The sequence below is a fragment of the Coccinella septempunctata genome, chromosome 6, assembly GCF_907165205.1.
Source record: "Coccinella septempunctata chromosome 6, icCocSept1.1, whole genome shotgun sequence".
NCBI classification, from domain to species: domain Eukaryota; kingdom Metazoa; phylum Arthropoda; class Insecta; order Coleoptera; family Coccinellidae; genus Coccinella; species Coccinella septempunctata.
The window spans coordinates 30,318,834-30,339,924 of NC_058194.1; the positions used below are offsets into that span (position 1 = coordinate 30,318,834).

General features: G+C 36.3%; 5 protein-coding genes across 7 annotated transcripts; 4 read left to right on the forward strand and 1 right to left on the reverse strand.

Annotated features, from left to right (window-relative positions):
- Positions 1–609: 609 nt before the first annotated feature.
- Positions 610–3,661, forward strand: LOC123315100 (glutathione S-transferase 1). Its single transcript, XM_044900665.1, has 6 exons — positions 610–752; positions 1,367–1,508; positions 1,701–1,759; positions 2,009–2,150; positions 2,212–2,329; positions 3,357–3,661. Exons 2-6 carry the CDS (start codon positions 1,368–1,370, stop codon positions 3,590–3,592), a joined length of 696 nt encoding a protein of 231 aa, XP_044756600.1. The 5' UTR covers positions 610–752; position 1,367; the 3' UTR covers positions 3,593–3,661.
- A 481-nt stretch (positions 3,662–4,142) lies between these two features.
- On the forward strand, positions 4,143–9,844 carry LOC123314959 (engulfment and cell motility protein 2-like). The gene is made up of 13 exons (XM_044900447.1): positions 4,143–4,367; positions 5,824–6,064; positions 6,120–6,388; positions 6,460–6,713; positions 6,810–6,992; positions 7,053–7,165; positions 8,096–8,186; positions 8,318–8,522; positions 8,579–8,698; positions 8,755–8,913; positions 9,092–9,258; positions 9,347–9,465; positions 9,523–9,844. Exons 1-13 carry the CDS (start codon positions 4,248–4,250, stop codon positions 9,750–9,752), a joined length of 2,271 nt encoding a protein of 756 aa, XP_044756382.1. The 5' UTR covers positions 4,143–4,247; the 3' UTR covers positions 9,753–9,844.
- Positions 9,832–18,264, reverse strand: LOC123314961 (zinc finger protein OZF-like). Of its 2 annotated transcripts, none has more exons than XM_044900451.1 (9): positions 18,244–18,264; positions 11,517–11,814; positions 11,278–11,460; positions 11,032–11,216; positions 10,857–10,978; positions 10,584–10,798; positions 10,336–10,464; positions 10,091–10,275; positions 9,832–10,035 (listed from the first exon to the last, which is right to left on the reverse strand). In XM_044900451.1, exons 2-9 carry the CDS (start codon positions 11,761–11,763, stop codon positions 9,835–9,837), a joined length of 1,467 nt encoding a protein of 488 aa, XP_044756386.1. In that variant the 5' UTR covers positions 11,764–11,814; positions 18,244–18,264; the 3' UTR covers positions 9,832–9,834. The 2 variants fall into 2 exon arrangements, with proteins under 2 accessions (XP_044756386.1, XP_044756385.1); XM_044900450.1 differs by lacking the exon at positions 18,244–18,264 and adding an exon at positions 11,869–12,076.
- LOC123316030 (solute carrier family 22 member 15-like) lies at positions 12,515–14,828 on the forward strand. Its single transcript, XM_044901939.1, has 8 exons — positions 12,515–12,773; positions 12,855–13,083; positions 13,294–13,400; positions 13,459–13,613; positions 13,675–13,789; positions 13,852–14,354; positions 14,401–14,594; positions 14,649–14,828. Exons 1-8 carry the CDS (start codon positions 12,619–12,621, stop codon positions 14,826–14,828), a joined length of 1,638 nt encoding a protein of 545 aa, XP_044757874.1. The 5' UTR covers positions 12,515–12,618.
- LOC123314960 (solute carrier family 22 member 1-like) lies at positions 15,329–20,956 on the forward strand. Of its 2 annotated transcripts, none has more exons than XM_044900449.1 (8): positions 15,329–15,670; positions 18,774–18,999; positions 19,058–19,164; positions 19,431–19,585; positions 19,637–19,751; positions 19,866–20,365; positions 20,501–20,682; positions 20,739–20,956. In XM_044900449.1, the coding sequence occupies exons 1-8, from the start codon at positions 15,516–15,518 to the stop codon at positions 20,898–20,900; spliced, it is 1,602 nt and encodes a 533-aa protein (XP_044756384.1). In that variant the 5' UTR covers positions 15,329–15,515; the 3' UTR covers positions 20,901–20,956. The 2 variants fall into 2 exon arrangements, with proteins under 2 accessions (XP_044756384.1, XP_044756383.1); XM_044900448.1 differs by lacking the exon at positions 15,329–15,670 and adding an exon at positions 17,036–17,601.
- Positions 20,957–21,091: the final 135 nt, after the last annotated feature.

The window sequence follows — 21,091 nt, forward strand, 5'->3', positions numbered from 1 at the left end:
TATTTCTGATTACAAGGGAATATTTCATTTTTTCAACTGTAGAATTTTCCAATCCAAAGCTTCCCAGACTGACAAATGTACATAAAGTAAATCACTATTTCTTCCCAAATCACAATTGTATGCTTACTCCTGCTTTTACTGCAGCATTTTATAATCGAGTATTATAGACACATTCCACTTCAATAACAACCCATACACATCATATTAAAATAATGCTTTCAATTTATTTCCATGATTTTTTCGATAGTTCAATAACAACGAGAAGTTTTGATTATTTTTTCTTTTTACAGGGTACGTCCATAACTATGAATATATAGATCCTTACTTCAAGTGACATTACAAAGCCAGAAATGTACATATGATTATTAGCATTTTAGGAATTGAATTAATTGTTAGATTGTTATTTATTTTTTTACATTGTTAAATAAAAAATTTAAAATATTCCCATAGTTTTTTTCTAAATCGATTCAACTTTCAACTAATGAAAGCTGTTAGAAGTGATAATATTTTCAAAATTAACGATTAAGAAGAATTTCACATGAAAAACAGTTGGCCAGTTTGATCTGTTCGAAGATATAAATACAGGCCGTCCCTGTGCCGTTACCTTCATAGAAATGAAAGTTGACTGGATGCAATTCAGTTTCCTCATATCAGAGCCACACAATCTATTGAATTCCTCCTCGCAACAAAATAGTGAAGGAAGAGTTTGGTGAAGTCTACCAACAAAACAAACTACATCAAGAAGTTCGAAGGTATGTGGAAAAAGTTTATTATATGTCCTCTATCGGGTGGGAAAAGTTGGGTTCGAGAATGATTCACATTTTTTCTTTTCTTCGTTCGTATTTATGGATAAAATTGCCATTTCGTTGGCGATAGAAAGAAATGAATTTTCAAAAATAAATTATTCAAATCAGATTTGCAATTATCTTCCATTAAATATTTTTTTTAGTTGAAACTCAAAATGTTCTCCAATTTGTCATCATTAGGTTTTTTTCATATTTATAATTTTCCAGAAAATTGCTTTGAATGCGTATTATTATTCACTTAACATGGCGAAGTTCAAATGATAATAATTGATCTGTCTAAACAATTCTGGACGAGATAGGAAATATGAATTTTCAACCCCACTTTCTACTGGCACTGCATTCGTGAGAAAATACGTATGAAGATAAATAACACAATAACTCATCTTTTATCCTATACTTCAATAATACATATCGGTTAATTTCTGCATTCTCAAATTGGTCATGATACATTTCATTCAATTTTTCTTATGTTGACTTATCAGAAGATGGTTCGAGAAACTTCTCATTGCATGAGATTTCCTTCAGACACAAAAATTATTTGATTTTTTATTTTTTCTCAGAATGCCTCTCATCCTTTATGCAGTTTCCGATGGACCACCATCTCTTGCAGTCCGCCAACTGCTGAAAGACATCAACTTGGAGCACACTCTCGTGAATGTTGACTTCGGAATCGGAGAACACATGACTGAGGAGTTTGCCAAGGTGCGAAACGTGTTAAATTTATTTTAGAGTGGGATTTTTCTAGCAGCAAGTTATCAAATTTTGTGTAAGGAAATAAATTTTGTGTAGAGGAAATAAATCAGTTACTGGGAATTTCGTTGGTTTTAACTGGAATTTTCGTCTCAGTTTCACTTGGGTGGAAACCATAGTATCAATTTCTTGTTTTGTCCGCAGAAAAATCCTCAGAAGGAGATACCAGTGTTAGATGACAATGGATTTCTTCTGGGGGAAAGGTAAGTTGTTGATTCTAGTACAGCCTTGAATACTATACATTGTATATTTCAATGTAATCTAAGTCAAGAATTGATCGGAAACAAATTTATAATGGTATAGGTAATCCGCTTGTGAATGAACAAGATTGTGGGCGTGATCACTTATTGCAAAGTGATCTATATTTTCATACAAGTAAATGTTGTTTCTTTCTGCAGTATTAAATCTGTGGAATCCAATAAAAACTGAAAAAATTTAATTCTTAATTTCAGTAATGCAATCCTCCAATACATCGCTGATAAATACGGCAAGAATGATAAGTTATATCCGAAAGACGTTCAAAAAAGAGCGCTGGTCAACCATAGGCTATGCTTTAACCTTTCCACGTACTACAGATATATTTCAGAATATGTCGTAAGTATGGAGAAATTTCAGGATCAAATCGGATGAAAATAAAGGTCTGAAACCTTTTCAGATGGCACCGATATTTTTCAATTATAAAAGGACACCATTGGGACTTAAGAAGGTTCATATCGCCCTCGACAATTTCAACAACTACCTCCAGAGGACTGGTACAAAATATGCAGCCGATGGTGAGCGATTTAAAAAAATACATCCTGCAAATATTCATTAGATAGCGACCAACTTAGTTTCAAGAGTTTGGTCCTTTGAATTTTTGGAAAACGTGGGTGATATCTTGTATTCGAAAAAGATTAATCAAATAAATGGAAAACTATATTCCGAAATTAATTTCATTCGATAAAACCGTTTGTGAGATAGAACTAAAAATAACATTTTTATGGTTTTTCAACAGCCTGTATCTTTCAAACCAAGCCGATTCTGAAAAATGGTGAAGGAAAAAAGTGTTTCTTTTGACCTCAAAAATCTACTGTTAAAATATTTGTACGAGCCAAAGACTCACCCAGTATATGAAACACAAATTCAATTGGGCATCAGAACAAGAAATTTTTTGTATACTTGTTCGTTTTTCCACTAATTCATCCCTCCTATCGCCTTACTCGCTAAAATAACAAGAACCAGGGGACCTTCAAGGTTGTCACTTTTCATTAGGAAGTTTGCTGGCGCAACTCCCTTGTAAACACTACCCTAAAGGAATCTCACCCAACAGCCACGTCTTAAAAAATCCAGATCCTGAAAGTTTTCCACAAAGTCACCGGCTCAATCCACTGAACTCCTCAAACTCCCATAATGAGTCTATATATATAGGAGATGGTCGACTTATCGCTTCTTGGATAAATTGTATAACTTCGGGTTTCCATCCTAGAGAAGCTGCGAGCGTGTAATAAAATAATGTGACGTCCAAAAAAAGGGGATAGAATTGGTGAAATATTATAGGCGTCAAGTGAGAATAATCTGGTGAATTTCTATTTGCTGGCTCGTTTATTCTGCTGATGAGAGTATTCAGATGGATGTAAATTACGCCCTGAAAAATTTTGTACTTTGTTCTCTCACATTTTGAATCCGCCACGCGTTTTTACGGTTTGGCTAGGAATAAATAATTTGATCCTTCCCAAGAATAGCTCAATCTGAAGAACATATAAGAGTTTGGTCATGTAATTCATACACACTTCCAATAAAACCATTGTTTTTCCTCGCCAGATCACATCACCATCGCTGATTTTCAATTGGTGACAGCCACCATGTGTCTAGAGGCCATAAACTTCGATTTTTCCAAGTACAAATTGGTGGAAAAATGGTACAGTACATACAAGAAGGAATATCCGGAATTATGGAAGATCGTAGATGCTGGAATGCAAGAAATCAGTGCTTTCGAGAAGAACCCTCCTGATCTGAGTCACATGACGCATCCTATACATCCTGTGAGGAAAAACTAGGAGAAACGAGCATCTTCACTTTCTGTTCATACAAAAATCATGTGCGACAATAAAGCACACTTAATTCATTGACCGAGTTCGTTTAAGACCCTATCCTGCGGTTGAAATATTTAGCGCTACACTGTACTGATGAGGGACAATGATCCCGAAAACGATCTACAGTTGCTTTTAGATGTTTCGGCATCATGACATGCCTAGCTAGCATTATTGGAACAAAAATTTATGCTTCGAAATTGTCATTTCCGATTTTCAATTTTATTTAGTGCTTTAATTGAACAAGACGTCCTACTATTCACCTCATATTATAAAAGAAATTCATTTCTCTCTTTGACAGATATCAAAGCTTGGTATCCCACAATGATTAATAAGTACTTGGTGAATAACATATAAGTTTGGGTGTGTAAATAAGGTATAAAACTGATGTAACAAGGTGTTTGCTCAACGTAGTCCCTTAGTACTCCACAAACTTCGACAGATAGCGAATTTAGATCGTCCAAACAGATTGAGGACCTGTCTGTTGTGGATGACGAACGCCAAATGTAATCAATATAAATGTGAAAAATTATTTGAAAGCCGTTATCTCAAGATAAGGTATAGCGTGCAAGTTGGAGGACAGTAGTGTTTCCTCTGGCGAATAAAACGGTGCTGAAAAAATATGAACATTGTCAAAGTGTCAGTGGAGAGTCTGGATGGCAAGCAGAACATCTTGTACGATTACGACAAGAGCATTTCCCTGGAGATGAACGTGGTCCATTTGCTCGCCAAGTTCGAGATGGTAGGTATACGGTGTTTTGAATTTTACATGAGAAATGATCGTTAATTTGGAGGGTTAGAGGGTGTTGCGAACAACTGGAGTGTACCTGGTTTGAGGAGGGACAAATTTATGCTATATACAGGGAGGGTATTGGACAGTATTACACTCATATTCTGGTCAGCATCTCAAAATTCACGATCATGCATTTTCGTCCACTTAGAATACGAAAAGTCGATACTATCTAGAGTCTAGAAAAAAATTCATTTCCAAAAATCCCCATTAAATGAAAAAGTTTCAATTTTAACACTGAAATTTAAAAATTGAGGAATCAGATCAGATTTACTATAGGTCCCACTGGTCCTAGAGTTTTGGCATCACCATATTTTACTAACAGTTCAATTGGCTTTTGACCGATCTAAGTTTGAATGGTAGGGAGGATATTTTGAGCAAAAATGCGAATTGATTGATTTTTTTGATTCATGTTTGAAAAAAAAAATACATATGAAGATGAAAAGGCAAGAAAAGTATAAAATTACACAATTTGAAACTTCGAAGCCTACTTTCAATCGTCCATCAGATTTGACAGCATTGTACCTACTTTCTATCAGAAACTTTAACAGTCTATAAGAAAACCCAACGTTTACTCTGGGAAATTCTCATGGAAAACGATCATTCAGCATCCTATTATACTCACTTCACAAACGATTACCTCGCGTATCTTTGAATTGCAATTTTCCTGATTAAAATCATCTACGAAATCTATCAACAAGAAGTAAAACCCTCTTACGTCAACAGTGCCTGAGGTAGGAGCGACAAATTGCAAATCTACTAAGGCGAGAGACAAAATCTGCGTACTCGTGTCATTATAACCAGAAAAATTCAATTTTCTTCGCTATTCTCGAAGGAGATTGATACCATAAAAAAGGATTGAACTTTTCAATTTACGTCATTTTTTGGCTCGATGGTCTCTCTGTTGCGAGCAAATGAATACACCTCTTTTCACCCTGTATACAGTGATTCATAATGGTTCCAACTCGTTGCAAATTCTTGCTGGCTAGATAAAAATATTTATCACCAACTTCTATTTCTCAACATCGAATGTGGGATTAGGTATCCATTCTGATATGTGATCCAACTTCACAACGATAATAAAACAACCGCAAAGTTTCAACTATCGCATACGCTATGTATGACTAATTCATTTGTCAATTCCCATTTCTATCAATTCAACATTAACCCTGAATTTTATATCTGAAAACAGAAGGAAATAGAAGGTTACAGAGGATTCTCTCCAATCCATCCACACAGCCTAATTGTTGCAAAAAGCCTGATGAATAAGTATATGTAACCATGTCGATAGTTGCTGAGAAAACCATCAATTTATCAAATTTTCAGAGTCATTTCCAAGCAACCATCGACATGCCTACAGTATCCATAGAAACTGTTGCTCGTGAACAACTTCTCCAAATTCTTTTAGCCCACAAAAACGCATGCCTATGGGTTGAAATTGGTGCAAACGAACAATGGAAAACTGGTGGATCTTTATTTAACCGATGACAATTATGACGATATAAAGGATGGATATTTCTTGAAAATCGCCTATGCTCTATCTCATCAAGTCAACACCATTTTCCTGGTTTTGGAAAAAGGCGATCGTAAGACATGTTTCGAAAACATAGCACATCTCTATTTGGACAAGGGTTTCATAAAGGAATTAGGTGAAAATCACAACCATGACCAAATCAGCAACCTGACTAATCCCTATTGTTTCAGTGAAACAAGATAAACATTTGGTACTTCTCAACTTCTTCGTCCACCAGTACGACTTGACAAATGATGAGGCTGTTGCTTGTTTACTCACCATAATACACCTTTTCAAACTAGGCTACATCGACACAATAGACGAAGTTCTTCTCGACAAATTGATGGCCATTTTGCAATTAGACGCAGAAATGTATACTGATCAAATAAAATATACCATATCCCTGCTTCAAAAAATTATGAGCTCTAGGAATCCCAAAATGGAGGATTGGAAGGAAGTGGTAAGATCGCAAGATTGTCTTTGTGTTTTCTCACAGTGAGGATCTTTAAGCTTCGAAATTCTGGATTTCAGATAATACAGCGAAAACCTTTGCAAGAGCTTACTCCGTATATCAGAATACACAACCAAGATCTTCAGTATTTAACAATTTCATTGATCAATTCATTTGTGAGGTATTCAACTGGAATAAGACGTCTTCATTTCATCAAAGAAATGAACTTCAAGCAAACCAAAGCTGATATTTCGAACCACATCATAGAACAGTGGCCCAATTTAGATAGCAATATGGAGTATGAACTTTATGTTTACCAGACGTACTTACTTAGGTAAATTGGTACGGTGTACCTACAACAGGTTATGGGCCCAGTCATTAGTGTGCTAAAACAAACTTCGTTTATTGAGCTCTAATCAAATTTTTTCAGTTTATATACCGACGCCTTGAACAGCAAGACAAAACTAGACAATAAGAAAAGGGTAGAATTTGAACTCGACCACCATCATCGGGGTGTTGCAGAAAGATTAACGAGTATAATCGAATTCGAGGAAAGTATGTCGAAGATGAAATCTACGGAAAATCTTCTGATGATCATCGAAGAAACAGACAGGTATAAAACCAGAAATTTTGGCAGGAAAAGGCCCATGACAACTAATCAATTTTTTTTTAGAAATTCCGACACTTGTTCATTGGGAAGTATGGAAAGTATAATTATGCGTTCAAGAAGCAATTTGAACGACGATCAAACCGAAGAAATATCTTACTTGACTTTGGGTTGTCTCGGTATGACTTTGTAAACATTGTTGTTTCGTTTGATTCACTTCTAATCTTTCGTATTTCATGCATAGAATGATATTTTTATATCAATCTTCAAAGAGAGATCCTTATGACGAATAAGAATGGATCATTCAGTTCATATTGACTATATTAATCTTTTATGTCCAGGATAAAGTGAATTCTGAACGATTATTATGGACCTTTCCTAACTAACTGGGAGAAATAGTGTTCATTTTAACTAGATGTCCAGAGAAGACTTAGCAGGCTCTCTTCCCCTCTTCCCCACTGGTTTCACATTCGCCAGTATCGATGACTAGTAGCCAAGCGCTATGTACCCACTATAGGGGTCTTTTATTTTCTGCTCATATTTGTAGGTCTATTGTTTCCATATTCATCCTACGATATTAACTCCCAATATTGAAAATGTCTGTAATTCTTCATGAAGAATTATGGTTCTTTCTTAAAGTAAGAAATGAATAGTTACTGAAGGTCAAAGCATAAATCGAAATATCGTGAGTCTTGTGTTATTGGATAGAGTAATCGAAAGAAGCGTACCGATTAGAAACCTTTTCACTTTATAGAGTTCCTTTGAAATATCAATTTATCTTCTTTTAAGAACTCTTAGCTGATAGGTGAGAATAGCCTTGAATTAATCCGAAGTAGTTAACCAAACTCAATAGTTCCGCACAAATCATTTCGTTTGGTATCTGGGACTACCCGAAAATGCTCTAATGAGTGGTTAACAATGATATAAAACACCTAACGAATGCATAGTAGCGATAAACCGAATTCTTTTGTATAAGCTCTCCGAATAACGATCAGTTGGATAATATTTTTGCATAAATATGCACAATACGCTCTGGTTGTTCATTTTCTATAGCGACGCATGCACGAACATCCATGGTTTCGTTCTGACTCGATGATTTTTCCTCGTAGCATATTATAAAAAGTTCCACCACAAGAATTTCTACCAAACGCAGATCGATGAAACATTCTTCGGGCCAGGCATCTTTTCTACGAGCGAAAGGTAAGGAAAAGAAAGGTTTTGTTTTTAATTCGTAAACTGTTTCTTCAGTAGTTGCACGAATTTGGTTTAGAACCTAGTTTTTCGTGGTTTTCATTTCAGATAGTTGCCTTCAAGTTTATCCATGTTTTCAGCGTGGTCCGAATCTTAGCCAACGTCCTGCAAATCGGGAAAGAACTAGAGGTGAACAGAGCCAAGTGCACCTTTCAACCGACAATATTCTATTCAACTACAACCATAAAAACGCCATTCTTCTACGAACTCTTCTCGAGGACGATATGGATTTTATCCAAAACCAAAAATGAGATGCAAGGATGTCCTGTGCCTGAGTATCCGAAGGTTGAAATTAACCCAATAAATCTGCGAACAACTGCTTCAAAACTGTTCTATTCTAGTTGATGAAAGTACTGGAGAAACAAGTCAAGATGGTACTGGAGAAAAGACCTGGAAGCTTCAAGAAACTGACCAACATAATGCTGAAAACTAACTACGAGGCTGTGAAGCAGAAGTGGCAAGTAAGTAAAATTTCCACTGAAACTGCAATATGAATTCTTTCTTTTTCGTGTTAAAGGAAGAGAATAGTGAAGAATTCGAATATATAATGAAGCATAATCCGTGCGTACAAGAACTCAGGGAAAAATATATACGTCAGAACGAAATATTAGTGGTAGAACAAAGGATGAATTACCTGACGGAAGGAAGCGTCTTCTACAGGGTCAACGATCAAAAAGTAAGATCAAAATAACATGAACTTTCTTGGCTATGTCTCTAAGTGGGATCTTTGGTTATGTAATATACTCTGTGACTTAGTACGCAGATGCAATTCATTCATAAACGTCTTAATGAGGCGATTTGGGCATGCGCATTTTGTTGAAAACAACCCATGTTATTATCGACTTATGTTCCAGAAAATCGAACACTGCTTCATCAAATTGTTCGGAAACAGGAAGCAACTTTTATTTTATGAATACGATGAGAAACTCAAAAGAAAAAAAGGCGACCCTGATATCATCAGTATCTCGAGCATCAGTCACCTCGTTGAAGGGAAAGCTTGCCCTCACAAAGTCAACAATATGTGAGTAGTAGGCATTAGGTAAAATAAAAATCTAATGAAGAATAACACTCTTTCATTATGAAATCCAACACAATCATTTCTCTTATAGAACTAAAGATAACAGTTTGATCTTCAGTTTAATAATTGAACACACAACTTACATAAATATTATCGCAAAAGATTTGAAAGAAGGGTCTTATTGGCTAGACGGATTCCACATTTTGCTAGGTAATGTCATAAAAATTAAACATAAGTTCTTATACAACTAAATATCATCGTTTGCAGAAAAAGACACTAGGAGTGAAGCATACAATAAAGAACTTCAGGAACTGGTAAGAATGGACCTATCACTCCACCTGCTGGAGCTACAGAACGTAACAATACCAAAAAAACCACCCCCGGTCCCCCCACTACCGCAGTTCCCGGAGAAACCGCCAGTCCCAGCCAAATCACCTGGACTGAGGTTGTTGAAAATCAAGAAATCTGGTGGTAAAGGAACGTCCATCAATGTTTGAAACACGCCTGTATAAACTTATTTATAGATGTAAGATTTATATCAACCTGAGGAATGGAATTATTATCAAATAAAAAACATTTTTACTGTAAATTATGTATATTTTTAACATGTGCATTCAGTGAACCCAGTTGAGTGAACTGATGCCCACAAAATTCGCAAGAGTATGGTTTCTGCCCTGTATGAATGATAATATGGGATTTCAAGGTTCTTGAGTCTGAAAAAGTCTTGGTGCAGATGTTACACTCAAAAACTTTCTCACCACTGTGGCTTTTCATATGAACCTGAAAATAATTCATAGAAGTTAAACTCCCCTGTCCACAGAAAAAAATTACTCACTCGAAGATGACTTGCTGCTATGTATTTCTTGGAACAAATATTACAACTATAGGGTCTTTCACCAGTGTGATACCTCACGTGTGTATCTCTAGTCTCTTTTCGTCTGAAAGTTTTGCCGCATTGCCAGCACTGGTAAGGCTTAGCACCGGTATGACACATCATGTGTTTCTTCAACTGCCCATTAGCTTAAAATGCAGATAGTGTTTATAGGGAGATGCCTCTAATTAAGCATAGGTAAGACTTACTAGCAAAGCTTATTGTGCAGTGGCTACATTTATATGGTTTCAAACCAGTATGAACTCTCATATGCACATTTAGGTTTGCTTTTGAGGCAACACTCTTGCCACAAATACTGCAGCTGTAGGGTTTATCATCTGAAAGAATTGATTTTTTCAAACTCAAAACATTCCAATCCTAACCTCTCCTGTCAAAAATTTGACTTATAACCTAAAAATTTCTAAGCCAATGACAGTTGATCAATGCAATGACTTACTTCTATGAGTCCTCAAATGGGTAGAGAGATTAGAGGATTGATTAAATTTCTTCCCACACATATGACATTCATGTTTCTTCTCTAGTCTGTGAATGTTTCGATGTTTATGTAGTGAACTGGATAGAGCAAAGGAAAGACCACATATTTCACACTTGAGTGGTCGCTCTCCAGTATGAGTTCTCAAATGGATTAAGAGAGATTTATTCAGCCTATACCTGAGAAAACATATTACTTATTTTCGATGAAATCAACATTGAAATTTGGTTATCTCACCCTCTACCACATATAGAGCAAATAAACTTTTTTTCATGATCATCGGTGAACTGATCACTAAAATGAATTTCTTTCAAATGCTTTCTCAGAAACTTAGTATTGACGAAAAATCTATCACAGATCTGCAATAAGAAATCAGTTTATTTAACGAAAATTTGTGCTCAGTAATACAAACATCACACTGCACATTCTCCTTAGGTAGTTCTTTTGGTTCTATAGGATTCAGATTATCGAAACTATGGTCATCGTTCAAGTGCTTACTCAATAAATCTTCAGTATAGTAACCTTTACAACAGATATTACAGAAATATTTGTTTTCTGTTGTGTGAACTTTTATATGTTCTGAAAGAATCCATTCATCTAAAATGAATAGTGATTCAATTCTTGATCCATTCAAAGATATGCAAATATAAATTCATACTCTCGAACATATCCTGACAGTATTGGCATTTAAAGCTGTTGGTGAGATTCAAGCTACTAGTAAAAGCCTCTTGTGGGCCATTGGTACAAGATATAAGTTGTGTGTCTGTGTGCCATGTTTCTGGCAAATACTGCTCTGCTATTGTTTGTAAACTATGCATCGTTTCAGCTAAATCATCCACAACTGGAAATTCAACACATCGTTAAAAAGAACAAGGCAACACTTGACCGTTTTTCTACCTGAACTCGCATTTTGGTTAGCAAAATTCTCAACTAAAGACTGGGTGGTAGCATCATTGAAAATTTCTTGAAATAAAGAATTCTGTTGCAGAACTTCACTAGTGCTCAACAGCTGATCATCTTTAACGACCATTAAATTATTGTGTTCCAGGGATACATTCTGTATTTCTATATTATTTAGATATTGTCTCAAAACAACATCTGATTTTTCACATTGTTGTTTGAATGTGTATGCACGATTTATCATTTGAAGGCACTGTAAACAAATTTGATTGGGAAGTCCATCTCCTTCTAAAACCTGAAAGAGTATAATTCATATAAAAAATCTTGGCAAACGTTTTCGTTGGTTCACCTGAATAGAAGCACAAGACATTAACATGTTTGGTAGGCAAGCATTAAAAAGAGATTTAAGGGGACTTTTTTCCAAAAGGCAAGTTCTACAAATTTTTTCAAATTTCATTGTTCAGAAATTCTGTCTATATCTAGCTTTGAGTGTTAACAGCGTTCGAAATTGTATAGTTTTTCACATATATTTAAAACATTGTAAATATTTGAGAACCAAAAAAGTAAACAAATACAAATACTATAACCTCAAAAAAATTTGAAATCTATACATCATAGAACAGTAATAATGTACTCAATGTTTTTCTATCTATGATTTAGACCTACTGTTTGTAGGAAACAGGCCAGAAGCTTGGTCTCAAATGTGGCGTTGCCGAACTTCTGAAATGCCCTACTAAAAACGAAATTCTACCTTTGTGAATTCCTGAATACTCCTCGTACTTGTGCAGTGCAAAAAAAAATAAGCGCGGTATTTTCCACACATTCGAATAAAAGATATGTTTGAAAAATGCTTGAAAATTGATAGTTTATGCACTTCTAGGCCTGCATGTGCACAACAAAATAATTGTCAATAATTACTTATAAGTCACTCATTATCTACCTACTTATTATTCGAAAGAAAGAATTTTTATCAGCGGGATATATCCAAAATGGACAATTAAAAATAATCAATTTCAGAAAAAAAAACCAAATTTCTATTGTGTTAAGGTTTACAGTGTGTTAAGGTCCTGTGGTTGAAAGAGTTCAAACATTTTCTGATATGGCCGACTCTACCGGTTTAGACAAAATACTAAGGCTTATTGGTGATTTCGGAAACCGCCAAGTGGTTTCTTTCATTTCGATTTTTTTTATAACAGTCTTCAATTGTGCTTGTCATATGGCATACGTATTTACTGCGATGGAGACAGAGAGTAGGTTCGTAAAAATGGAAATACATAGATATATTCATAACTTCAACTTGACCACATCGCTTGTGATTTAGATTACTTCTTTCAGATGTTCAATACCTGGTTGTGACGAAAAAAATGCGGAATTTGTTGCTAATTACATTCATTATGCTATACCTTTCGATGGATCTGGAAAACTAAGAAAATGCGAAATGTATAACATCAAGAATGACACTTATCAAGCTCACACTTGCTCAGCCGAACAATTCGAAAGTCAAGAAACAATTTTTTGTGAAGAGTTCGTCTTCAAACACGAAGGAAACTCTATTGCAAAGGAGGTGAGGTTGTAAATCATAAAGCAATGATTTTTTCTGGTCTTTGTGCCATGCACATCATCATTTGCTCTATGACAGAAAGTCTGTAAATCATTGATATAAAGCGTGTACGCTCACAAAATTGACCACTTTCGATAGAGAGAGAGATATATAAGGCGAAGATAAAGCTATTTTCAAACTATTCTTCCAACTATAATGAAGTTTATTTTTTAGTATAATTTGTTGTGCGAAAGTGACGCATGGAAACTTAGTTTAGTCGGTACCATAAACACTTTAGGGATGTTGTCAGGTATATGCGTGAGTGGACTTCTATCAGACAGGTACCTATAACATCAGCAGCAGCCAAATACGATTTCTTCAATCAATTATTTTCTACAGATATGGAAGAAAAGCCATCCTCATCTTTGGAATGGCATTGGGAGGCTTAGTCGGTGTTTCGAAAACTTTGTCACCAACTTACGAAGTATTTTGTTTCATGGAATTCCTTGAATCTTTCATGCAATCTGGTAGTCACGACAGTATATTCATTTTAGGTAAATTTCTCAATGAACTAGTTGTTATTATCATTTAATATCCTCACCATAACATTTACAGCAATGGAATTAGTGATCCCTGAACATAGATTTTTGACTAGCTGCTTGTTTTTCAGTATTTGTGCCTCTGGGCAAATGCTTTTGGCCTTGGTGGCATGGATGGTCAAAGATTGGAGGTACTTTATTGCGTGTATTTATTTATTAGTTTCGGAAAGTAAGAATATCGTTAATTTTTCAGGTTGATCATATACATCCTTTATGGACCTTGTATCTTCTTCGTATTTCTTCATCCTTTTATAATTGAATCAATCAGATGGCAACTGAGTAAGGGAGATATAGATAGAGCGAAGGATTCACTCAATAAAATAGCAAAATCGAATAAAAAAACTATACCATCGTCTTATATTTACTCTTTGCAAAGAAACATAATAGAAAATAGAGAAAAATGCCAAACGATTAACTTTACACAAATGATCAAATCAAGGGTTTTATTCTGGAGGTTAATAATTTCCACATTTTTGTGGATATCATGCGCGCTTTTATTTTATGGTTTGAGTTTGAGCTCTGTGACCTTATCGGGGAACCATTATCTGAACTTCTTATTGGTATCTTTCATAGAAATACCTGCCTACTGGCTGATGCTTCTGGTTGCAGGAAAAATGAAAAGAAAAACGCTGCTGATAGGATCTTTTTTTCTGACTTCAGGATCCTGCTTCTTCTCCATCTTCCTCTATAGCGCAGGTGAGGGTAAAAATGTCATACATCTATCTAATTAGACTGTGACATCGATTAATTGTAGAATCAGCATGGCTGCTACTTGTTCTGCATTGTTTTGGTAAGTTTGGGGTTGCCTTTGCTTTCAATATGGTTCACATAATGATGTCAGAGATGTTTCCAACCCCACTCAGACAAACCACGATAGGGCTGTGTTCCATGATTGGTAGGATAGGTTGCATGATAAGTCCACAGATCTCCCTGATGGTTAGTTAAGGGAAAAAATCGAAATTGTTTCAACGGTTATGTGTTTATTTTCAGGGTCTTCTTTGGGTACCATTACCAAAAGTTATATTCTCGTCAACGGCAGCTCTTGCTGGAATTCTAGCGTTTCTTTTACCGGAAACTATTGGTGTTAAGTTACCGGACACCATAGAAGAGGCTGAAGAGATTGAGGGACTCAAGACTCCAACAGATAATGGCATTAAGAGTGCATGTTAAAAAAAGAACTGAATATTATACATTTAAGTCTGATTGAAGAGATGTTGGTTCAAATTGTATTTTGGGAACCTATGGGTATTGGTGGAACATTGTCTGTGATTCGAATAAATAAATGATATTTGCTTTTCCATTATTTTCCGTCTTTTCAAAAAAGTTTTTCTATGAAATTTTCACCCTCATTACTTTGAATAATTTGCTGATGATGAAGACAAGTTTTTAACCTGAGTTTGGCGTAATGAAACAATTTATCTACCATTTAACCGTGAGATGGTTAATGGTGTGAGGAAGAGTATGAAGTTTTTCATTCCCTACGTGAAAACCGATCTAGTGTGAGCACCCTTAGACGGAAAATTTCTCGAAGTGGATTTTTCACTCATTAAATAGCCAGATAAGTGGAATATCACTCTCGTAAGCCTAATTAGAAGCTGTGTGGTAATCAGTGACAACAATGGGAATTCGAAAACACGTGTAGATTCAGCCTAATCAATAGAGATTTCCCAGCTTGCGCTCTAGTTTCCATTCCAGACAATAGCGAAAAATATAATCCACGATAACCAGAAAAATCGCCGCCGACCTGTTGATAAACGTGGCCGGAGAACGTGACATTCAGTACCACCTTATCGACCGCACTTAATATGCATAGTTTTTTTTCGGTTTTGTCGTGAACGTTACAGGTGGTCGATTACGATGGGGCAAAACGACAGTCTCGATGACATATTGGAGGAGATTGGAGATTTTGGGGTAGTGCAGGTTGTGGCTCTCCTGGTGGTTTGTTTAAACGTCCTCATCAACTCTGCAACACATGTGGCGTATGTTTTCACCGCTTTAGATTCGAACTTCAGGTATGTAAATTGGATTTTTTGTAGATTATTCTACGAGATCTACTTGGTTGTTTATCTACCAAACGTGAAACGTTTTGAAATACTTCATTATTCAAGTCACCTGAAAATTCAACTCGATTTTCTTCCACTAACAAACTTTTCTAGTTGGAATACACTCATTTTCATGAGGAAAATGAAAATAAATTGAGAATTATTTGGGCCTTCGCTCTTAGATACTTAGATAATTGTAATGTGATATCTAAAATCTGTCGTGTAGTCATTTTTGAATTGATTCGCTGCCAATTTCACACATCCATTCAATGTCTTCCTGGTCTTATTCGAAGAATAATTTAATTTCTTCATCTTGAATATAAAGAGTGCTTCACTTTCTAGTGAAATTGAAAGAGCTAGGCGATATATTTTTAGGTTTACTTAGTTTAGCATGGGCGAGGGCAACCATGGATTGCTTAGCCCGTTTCCATAAAGCTCGTAAGTAAAAAGCTCCAAAACCCTAAAAATTGGCCATAGAGCAGAAACACAAGGTCCTTTCGTTTGCATAAAAAGTGTAGCACTTTTCTACACTCGATTTGATTTACACCAGTGTAGAGGAAGTGTAGTTTATCTAAACATAGTCAAAAGGAGATGTAGATAAACTACATCTCTTCTACACTGGTGTAAATTAAATCAGCAAACGAATACTAAAATCGAGTGTAGAAAAGTGCTACACTTTTTATGCAAACGAAAGGACCTACAGGTTGTGTCTGCCATTGAGTCACAGTTTCAGCATCAGGACCAACCCCATTTGGCATACCATCAATAGCATATCTCCTTTATATTGGGCTTGTCATCTCTTAGGTTTGGTTACATCCATTGGCTTCTTAGTTCTTAGGTTTCTGAGTTATTCTTGTGCGACTATTGAAAGAATTCAATGAAGCGGTTTTGGTGAAAACTGTCCAGATCTACACCGACTGATTTTGTAAAGATTACATGTCATTTTACGAGAACGCTCCAAGCACTGCATTGCTTAAGGATACCCAGATTGCGACATGGAAGGCAAATGAGGCAATCTCAAAGCTCGAGATCGAGAACCTACCAAATTGCAAATGGTGGACGTGATTGAGGTTATGAACTTCAAATAGGAATTGACAGCTTGGGCAGCTATGCGTTGGTTTATAATTCGTATACGTGATAATTAAGCCTTATGATTGCCACCACATATGAGTCATGACAGATGCTATTTTCCAATGCCTCATTTGCTTTTCTCGAAGGCTACGTATCAGAAACGACAAACTATTTGTTGTTTTTGCAGAAGCAACGATTTTTAGAGCTCGTTTGATTGTAATCTGCGGACAAGCTCCAGAATTCATCAACAAATTAATCAGCAGCAACATTCCACCTAGACATGGCATCTAAAAACGAATTGCTATCACTTTCACTATCACATATGAATAACGTTCTCATGAACACTCCTTGTAAAGCCGGCAATTAAACAATGGGCGTACTAGAGCTAGACTTTGGACCCAAAACCCATTGAAAGGTCAATAACTGTCAACTGAACTGGTTGTAGTTATTTGAGAAATTGCAAATGCCGAATATGGACAATAGACCTTCCCCTACCTTCATTCTCGTCTTCCGGCATGAGAAATTGTGGAAGAAACAGATCAACTACCGTCAGTCGATCGGAATTTAACTTAGACCCGAAATAAATTCCTGCGAGGTCAGACGGGCAAAATCATAACCCAAACGGTTATGATGGAAATGAAAAATGAGAGGGACGAACTGTTGCAAAAGCAAAAAACTATGGACTACGACATACTCGACAAAATTTTGGACGGTATAGGTGATTTGGGGAGTGAACAAGTGAAGGCTTTTGCCTTGATATGTTTGTGTATGGTTTTGTACTCCGCGACTCATGTTGCCTATGTGTTTACAGCCATGGACCTAGACGTCAGGTAAAATTCTTAGGTTATGTATACAATCTAATTTTTTTTATATGATGTAGATTTAGACTGCTGATTAGATTCGATCAAACTGAATATACCATTCATCGTCATTGTTGTATTACAAACAATTGTATCTGAACTTTATCTAAATCTGAAAACTGATCCTCCAGTGGCGGAGTAGTGGAGTGAGTTCGAGGATGCGATAAAAAAGCACTCGATTTAAGTGTGTTGATGCTCCAAAATGATAAAACAACCTACTTGTAATAAATTTAACTCGATTTTAACCTTTAATTGTTAAAATAATCTCAGGTAAAAAATCAATGTTTTCCTGTTCCTATTCTGAATTCATGATAAGCTATACCTACACCAGCTGTTGTTGATTTATGAAACTTCAATATACGTTTATTCTAGGTGAAACTATAAAGTTTTATCTGCCACATTCAAAGGCGTATTCCATTAATTTTTCACAAAGCTATCTTGCTCATCACTCTGCAGAATGTTGGTAAACTATTGCTGATTGTTGATATTTCTATATTTTTCGTGATAAAAAAGTATTCCCGTTCGAAAAAAATTTTCGGTAGAAGGCAATGAAATTGCTATTGTTTTAATGTCAACTGGAGTATTAGTCACAGTTAATTATTTTGTACTTACCTTGAGAGTAAACAATAGACATGATAACAAATGTGGTTTGCCACTGTTTGCTCTAGATATTCTTGGAATTCCGAAAACGAGTTGGATCTTATCAATGTTGACATATATATGTGATGGGGAATGAGGATAGACGTGTATAATGCAAGTGCCTTACCTAAATTGCTCTTGAACATTTGAAGTAGATAACAAGTTGAGCGTATTATGCCAGATTTGCCGATTATATTTCAATAAATTTTTCTGGTTTGATTATCAAGAAATTTGTTTTCAAATCAGATAAAAATCATCTTATTATTGATAATCGATACATACAATACAATAAAAAACTTTGCGCTTTTTTTCTTATCAATGTTATGCAGGTTAGTACTCTGTTCCCACAGATTAATCTAATTAAACTAATTTCTTAGTTTATTCCCTGAAATATGAACGTCGAAAACCATTGCTAAGTTAGCTAAGAATTTACCCGTTCACTTACCAAAGGAAATGAAGGGATTGACAATTTGTTTTTACGAATTAAACCTGCAATTTTGCAGATGTCTAGTGCCAGAATGCGATGGCTCAAGTCCCAAGTACGACCCTTGGTGGTTGTCAAACGCAGTACCCTTCGATGACGATAACAAGCCCGAAAGATGCAGCATGTACGCCCATGTGAACACCAGTGGCGTCGACAATTGCACGGCAAACGCTTTCGATATTAACCACATTGTAAAATGCAATTCCTATGTATTCCAGAACGATGAACATTATTTAGGAAGAGAAGTAAGATTGTTACGAGGGAAACATTAGTTGGTGTATTGATTTCCTCCAATTGTTACAGTTCAACATGCTATGCAATGATAGCAAGTGGAAACTGACGTTGGTCGGTACTTTGAACACAGTGGGAATGTTTTTTGGTTTGCTGATCACTGGAGTTATATCAGACAAGTAAGTACAAAAAAAGGGAACTACACAACATTTTCTACACCATTTTCACTAAATAAATCTTTAGTTTAGTGGATTTTCGTCAAGTAGCATGGGCAGAGCAATAAAGAAGAAGCTACTCAGGCGATTTTTTCACCTTATTGGCTTTGGAAGATTGTCTCACTACGCCTATCACATTGTCATGTCAGTTTACGTAGCTCGAAGTAGAAGAAATATATCCAAGTTTTCTCTCACTTATTTTCTCGTATTTGATTATTTCCTCATACCAGATACGGCAGAAAATTTGTACTTTTGGTAGGGATATCTTCTTGCGGAGTTGTTGGGGTTATCAAGGCCTTCTCACCCACCTTCGAATGGTTCTGCTTCTTTGAATTCTTGGAGGCTGTCTTAGCGGCTGGAAGTTATGGATGCGGTTTCATTTTGGGTATGTTCGAAATATGATCCGATTCCCATGAAAATTACCAGCCTTTTTCAGGGGTGGAGTTGGTCACGCCGAAGAAAAGGGCGCTGACTGGCTGCATATCATGTTGTTGTTATGCTCTTGGCGAAGTCGTCATTGCAGCGGTTGCTTGGGCAGTCATGGATTGGAAGTAAGTACATAATTTTTTCCATTGAATTGGCAACAATGAAATAAAGTCTATGCTCTGAGCATCGAGAATCAATTGATGGCTCATAGAAGTTTAAATACTCACTTTCCTTCACAGAATGATCTTGTACCTAGTTTACGGACCTTCTATTTTCGTCATATTCCTGTGGTGGACCATCCCAGAGTCCATCAGGTGGTACCTGAGCAAAGGACGTATAGAAGAGCCTAAGAAGATCCTTAGAAGATTCGCCCAGGCCAACGGGAAGCAGATATCCGAAGAGTCGCTCGACAAGCTCAAGCTGATCCTCAAGGAGCAACAGGAACTACACGAGTCCGTCTCTTTCTTGGACATGCTCAAGTCGATGCCCCTCTTCTTGAGATTCTTGAATTGCAGTTTCTGCTGGGTTACCTGTGCCTTTCTCTTCTACGGCATGACCTTGAATTCCGTGACGTTATCTTCGAACAGCTATCTCGATTTCATTTACATCTCCCTGACCGAAATACCGGCTTATTGCTGTTCCGTTTACATCGCCAACAGGATCGGCAGGAAGTACTCCATGTCTTTATCCTACGCCCTCACTGCTGTTTCCTGTTTCGCCTTCATATTCGTCAATAAAGGTGAGCCAAATCATATGGATAGAGGAAAATTACGCCATAGAGAAGGGCGTAATACAACATGTCGTTTTCAGCTATTTTAAAACGCCCTAATTTCATGGATAGCTGTCAATTTTCAACAAATTCCGCTTGTTTTAGATACAGGATGGCTCCACATATTGGTGTACTGTCTAGGTAAGTTCGGAGCAACATCAGCCTTCATACTTATTTACGTAATGGCCAGTGAAGTTTTCCCAACTTCTTTGAGGCACACGACGATGGGGGTTTGCTCCATGATAGGCAGATTGGGGTCCGTGGCTAGCCCTCAGATTCCCCTGTTGGTGAGTTCAAACGATTCTGTTGCCTCGTGTTGTAATGATACGATCTTTTTGTGCAGAGTGACCTTTGGAAACCTCTTCCTCTTGTTTTATTCACTTCTCTGGCGGCTGTGTCAGCTTTGAGTTCCTTATTGTTTCCGGAAACCCTCAATTTGAAGCTACCCGATACGATTAAGGAAGCTGAGAGGATAGGATCCAAGTCGACAAACAACGAACAATGAAAAGTATTATTTTATGTCCTAGAATAATTGTAGATAAAATATATTTTTTTATTATTGTTTGTTTTAATAGAAGTGAAGTGGTTTTTCACCGTAATTCCAACCATTATACACATATTGTTTAATACCTTCTCTTCCACGTTCTGATGAAAGTAAACAAAGATAAAACAATGGGTAGATTTTTCACAGTACTA

Excerpts from the sequence above, each read along its gene's own strand:
- LOC123314961 (XM_044900450.1), bottom strand. The coding sequence starts at position 11,976 with ATGAAATTTGAAAAAATTTGTAGAACTTGCCTTTTGGAAAAAAGTCCC. Across the intron at positions 11,815-11,868 it reads TGTCTTGTGCTTCTATTCAG|GTTTTAGAAGGAGATGGACT; the intron begins GTGAACCAACGA and ends ATACTCTTTCAG. Across the intron at positions 10,276-10,335 it reads CTGCACAATAAGCTTTGCTA|CTAATGGGCAGTTGAAGAAA; the intron begins GTAAGTCTTACC and ends CTGCATTTTAAG.
- LOC123314960 (XM_044900448.1), top strand. The coding sequence starts at position 17,399 with ATGATGGAAATGAAAAATGAGAGGGACGAACTGTTGCAAAAGCAAAAA. Across the intron at positions 19,165-19,430 it reads ACTGGAGTTATATCAGACAA|ATACGGCAGAAAATTTGTAC; the intron begins GTAAGTACAAAA and ends TCCTCATACCAG. Across the intron at positions 19,752-19,865 it reads TGGGCAGTCATGGATTGGAA|AATGATCTTGTACCTAGTTT; the intron begins GTAAGTACATAA and ends TTTCCTTCACAG.
- LOC123314959 (XM_044900447.1), top strand. The coding sequence starts at position 4,248 with ATGAACATTGTCAAAGTGTCAGTGGAGAGTCTGGATGGCAAGCAGAAC. Across the intron at positions 6,389-6,459 it reads TGGAGGATTGGAAGGAAGTG|ATAATACAGCGAAAACCTTT; the intron begins GTAAGATCGCAA and ends TCTGGATTTCAG. Across the intron at positions 6,714-6,809 it reads TACCAGACGTACTTACTTAG|TTTATATACCGACGCCTTGA; the intron begins GTAAATTGGTAC and ends AAATTTTTTCAG.
- LOC123315100 (XM_044900665.1), top strand. The coding sequence starts at position 1,368 with ATGCCTCTCATCCTTTATGCAGTTTCCGATGGACCACCATCTCTTGCA. Across the intron at positions 1,509-1,700 it reads TGACTGAGGAGTTTGCCAAG|AAAAATCCTCAGAAGGAGAT; the intron begins GTGCGAAACGTG and ends TTTTGTCCGCAG. Across the intron at positions 1,760-2,008 it reads GGATTTCTTCTGGGGGAAAG|TAATGCAATCCTCCAATACA; the intron begins GTAAGTTGTTGA and ends TCTTAATTTCAG.
- LOC123316030 (XM_044901939.1), top strand. The coding sequence starts at position 12,619 with ATGGCCGACTCTACCGGTTTAGACAAAATACTAAGGCTTATTGGTGAT. Across the intron at positions 12,774-12,854 it reads GCGATGGAGACAGAGAGTAG|ATGTTCAATACCTGGTTGTG; the intron begins GTTCGTAAAAAT and ends TACTTCTTTCAG. Across the intron at positions 13,084-13,293 it reads GAAACTCTATTGCAAAGGAG|TATAATTTGTTGTGCGAAAG; the intron begins GTGAGGTTGTAA and ends TTTATTTTTTAG.